The 4,554-nt window shown below is 33.0% G+C and overlaps 1 protein-coding gene across 2 annotated transcripts in view; it reads right to left on the minus strand.

The window, feature by feature from the left end:
* Nucleotides 1-237: 237 nt before the first annotated feature.
* LOC122266807 (uncharacterized) overlaps nucleotides 238-4,554 on the minus strand; it is a 26,374-nt gene continuing 22,057 nt past the window's right edge. For both annotated transcript variants that reach the window (XM_043036677.2, XM_043036676.2), the window contains exons 6-7: nucleotides 4,110-4,234; nucleotides 238-3,080 (exon numbers count right to left, since the gene is read on the minus strand). In XM_043036677.2, the coding sequence (XP_042892611.1) occupies nucleotides 4,128-4,234 (107 nt within the window). In that variant the 3' untranslated portion in view covers nucleotides 238-3,080; nucleotides 4,110-4,127. The remainder of the gene's footprint in view (nucleotides 3,081-4,109; nucleotides 4,235-4,554) is intronic.

Genomic DNA, 4,554 nt, shown 5'->3' on the forward strand with positions numbered 1-4,554 from the left:
AAAGGGTTTATTATAGAGCAAGAGAAAGGGTTTATTAGAGAGAGAAAGGGTTTATTAGAGAGAAAGGGGTTTATTATAAAGAGAGAAAGGGGTTTTATTATATAGAAAAAGAAAGGTTTTATTATAAAAAGAGAAATGAGACAGAAGAGGGCAATCACAAACGAGCAGGAGAAGGTGTTGGTGTAAATTCAGGGCATAAGAGACATCCTGTGGGAAGGTCAATTCAAAAAAAATAGAGAAACTAATGCCATTTATTTGTTTTACATCCAATCCCTGTATTTTTTTTTCTTAAACACCGACAAAACATATGCTCGCCCGTATGAGCAAGCCTAATATGAAGCACTGACAATTCCATCAGTTTTAGTGGCAAGACAACTAAAGTCCATTAAGAAATGAAAAAGTTAATGTAGTGACAGATATCCAAATCCTTTCCTTTAAATAAATCCTTTAAATGCTTTCCTTCTGCCTTTAAAAAACAAATTGTCCGATTGTCTTTGTCTCAAAATATTTATTTTTTGCAATTATTTGAAAAATAAAGGTTGCATTTACAAAAGTAAGGTCCTAAAATCTAGAAACCAATATAAAGGCTTCTATATTAATAGTTCATATTACTGTATTATTCAAAATTATAAAGCTATTAGTAATCATGTTACACATTGCGCAGGTAATTTATATTCATTATAATTAATCAAATTAAGGGAATATTGCTACATAAATGCAAACTAACCTTGTACAACTGATATAAATCAATTGTGCATTCAAATATACACTTTTTTGTGTACTGCACCATCATTAACTGAAAGAGACTATACTTGAGCATGTAATCCCATATACTGTTCCATGCTATATCTTTCAGTCTCACTTTCTTCCGATTTCCATACCTTTCAACGAAAAAGGCACACATTTTCAATTGTCCCAGCAGTCAAAATATAAGTAGTGTACACTTTAGATTGTTATAAATCCCCTCCCGATGTATGTATATTTTCATTGGTATTAATATCAAATAATTTTGCAAAAGATTGTCCTCCATTTATTTTTCATACCTTTCTTACCCCCTCACACGTATATGTCATTTCCCATCTAAAGCAAAGTCCACATGATCAAGCAGGAATGATAAAGCCTATCACCATGCAATTTTGACAGGCTAAACAGCCTAATGTGCATGTCTGCATTTGAATGAACTCACCAATAGCCATACAACACTTGACCACATACTGGTAGTATTGACTACTGCCAGTCATGCCAAGACAAGTCACAGGTATTGCCTGACAGAATACACCTTGGGAGGGTTACTGCCCAATCATGTGGCTTGGGCTTGAGATTAAGACATTAGCTATTTCTGACTGAAATCACTTTGTAATTTTTCTTTAAATGCAAGCTTATATTTGCCCCAAAAGCGTTTAATTACTCAAAACCGTCAGGTAACAGCTGACAAGCATTCTCTATTAATTGAAAGTTTTAGACCAAAGGGATAAATGAAAAAACTCTTAAATATTTCAAGAAATTCCTTCTCACTGTTGTATATCTCGACATGCACACAATTCTGGGAATGCCAACTTCACTCAAGCCATGTAACCTTTCGTCTTTTCATCTCAATACAAAATTAAAGGGTGAGGGGACAAACTATCATGTATACGCTGGGAAGACACTTCATATGCACCCACAAAGATATGGTGGAAAAAGGGTTCATACTACATAACTGCTTGCTTGAAATTTATTATCTTCAATCATTACTCATGGCCCAATACAAAAGCTACCAATAGGTCTGTCTCCCTTACAAAATTCTAACCTGCTACTTTCTTTTCTTATAAAATATTTCCTTTCTCTTTTTTTTTGATAATTTTTTTTTCTATCATGATTGTAAAATACTGTTAATCATGATACCTATTTAATAACCAGCCCACTTATTAGAACCAAAATGAAAATAAAAAAATAAAGTGAAAATCTTTTAAAATGTTAATGACAATGTGACCACTGACACACCTCACACTATTGGGATACAAATTTCTAATACTAAAATAAATCTTTTACATGCTTTTCTTGGGTAATCAGGTACAGCATCAAGAAGAGCCTTCCAGCAAAGATAATGAATCATTTAAAACACACATGACTGTTAACCTATATTACATTAATCAAAAGCAAGTACATAGGAAACTTATAAAAATTTGATGAAAAAACTTTAAAGGATTTTTTTTTTTTTTTCAATCCTTTGAAATTAACATACTGGACACTTAATAATTCATACTACATGTGGACCCTTTTTTGGCATGTGGAGTTCTTATCCATTAAATGGTTAATTTACACTTTACAACTCGTAAACAATTAACCTTCACGGTGAAGGACTCCTATGCACCACAAGTTTCATGTCCAGCATTTTTTTTTTCTTTTTTTTTAATAATTTTTTTTTTTTAACTAAGAATACAAACAAGTTAGAAACCATTCCTTGTACATGTGACTTGTAAGAAAAAAAATAATAAAAATAGAAAATGATTATAGCAAAAGAAACCACTAGCTTTTAGATAATACTAACCAATATTACAAATATTCTTTGACCTCTAAAACAAGGAGGGGAGGGGGGTGGGGGGGAGAAACTAAATTTGCTTAGGTGTCCCTCTTGCCTACATGGTTTCTACCACAAAGAGGGGAAAAAACTTCAAGTGTCTGGCAGTGTATATATCGACCTTAATCATCTCAAAATGCATGATTATCATGTTTCCTCTCTGGGGCAGGGAATAGAGTGTAAACCACTAGTTGATCTCAAGAACTCAAGCATCAATAAGATAACTATCAACTCTGTTAACAATGACTAGCTAAGAAATTTCACTCTAGACCCAAAATGTAATCATGAATATTGAGCAAAAAAGAGGTCTGCAATACCACTTTTGAGCAATCCTGGCACAACTTTCCGCCTTGGGTATTCAAATTGAATTTGATAAAAAAAAAAAAAATTTAGCTATTAATTCACAAATTAATGGATTGCTTCTTAGTCAATTGGGTTTGGTGGCGAGCATCTGCCTTGTGAACGTAGGTTGGTCTCTTGGTGAAGGGGAATCTCTCAGCAATAGTATGGAGTGCATATCCTGAAACAACATTAATAAATCAGAATTTTATACGAACAATTATAACACAAATGTAGATATGTATCATACATCATATACATGTAGAGACACAATATATAACTAAACAATTCTCAATCATCAGTGGAAATATATAGTATCTTGCAAATTGAATAGGTAAATTTCTAATTAGATCAAAATCATAAATGTATTGAAATTGTTAAACAGATTCCTTGCGATGTCTAGTGTACATTTAGAGCGATTTTAGTCAAAGCAACAAACAAAAGTAACAATATTAGACCTTATAGCTTGGGAGGGAACATGGAGTCCAAGGGATATTGCAGGACAAGAATGGTAAATAACCCATTGAAAATCCGTTTTCTATAGGCATCTACTTGGATATAACATATCTTACATTTCTGTCTACTTTAAAATACTTTAAAATGTGGATATTTTACAATTTACTCACCTGCATAGCATATCACATGCACAACAATAGCCGTTACCACAGCACAAATGCACTGCTTCAGGGGTATTTTTGGGTCAAACTCTTATCCCAACAACCAATCTAACTTTACTTGGTTTTGGGGTTAGCTCTAACCAAGTTGGGAGTCTGTCTGGACCCAACCGTCTCCAGAGCACTTGGTGATATTTACCTTGATTTTCCCCCCATTAAATTTGAAATTGTAAGATCAATATTGATTGGTTAATTAAGTTGAACGCATGCACTTACAGGCCAATGATGCTGCACGTGCACATGTAACGTCCGTGAAGTAAAAAGGTCTCAAGCGTACACAAGCACTTTTGGCCACTCACATACTTATTCATTGGTTTTGTTAAGTAATATTGTTATATTTGGTTGTAGACATTGCAAGGAATCTCATCGATACCAATATTGATGGTTTTTACTACATGGACCTTCTAGAAATTTACAAATCTATATTACAATTCAATACTGAAACAGCATGCAACACAATACCAACAAATCACCATCAAATTGCATTAACCTGACAAATTTTAAATACATTTTACAAAAAGTTCAATAACACTAACTTTTGTGGCTCCCTATGCTTAGTCACATTTCCGGCTAGAGCACTTCATGCACTGGCTCCTTGAAGCAAAATTCAGAAACTTGCAGTCGCTGCATTCCCAGTCACCAGGTCGAGCACGACCACCCTCTGAAATTTTTTTTATAATGTTACAGTAGAGTTCAATTCTATTAGTCCTGTTTATGTTTTTATAAATATATATATATATATATATATATATATAGAGAGAGAGAGAGAGAGAGAGAGAGAGAGAGAGAGAGAGAGAGAGATAGATATATTACAATCCTTTTTTAATGAAATGTAATGTCCCACTGACCACTAGCTAGTAAAACCTAGTTTTAAGAGTACATTTTATTTCAAATGTATTAATTTTAGAATTTTTATATAAATTTACACAAGAAATATATTGGTGTATGCAACTTTTTAAATGAACACATGAAAATAACTTA

The sequence above is a fragment of the Penaeus japonicus genome, unplaced genomic scaffold (assembly GCF_977035675.1).
Source record: "Penaeus japonicus unplaced genomic scaffold, GWHDUDI00000001_assembly GWHDUDI00000041, whole genome shotgun sequence".
NCBI lineage: Eukaryota > Metazoa > Arthropoda > Malacostraca > Decapoda > Penaeidae > Penaeus > Penaeus japonicus.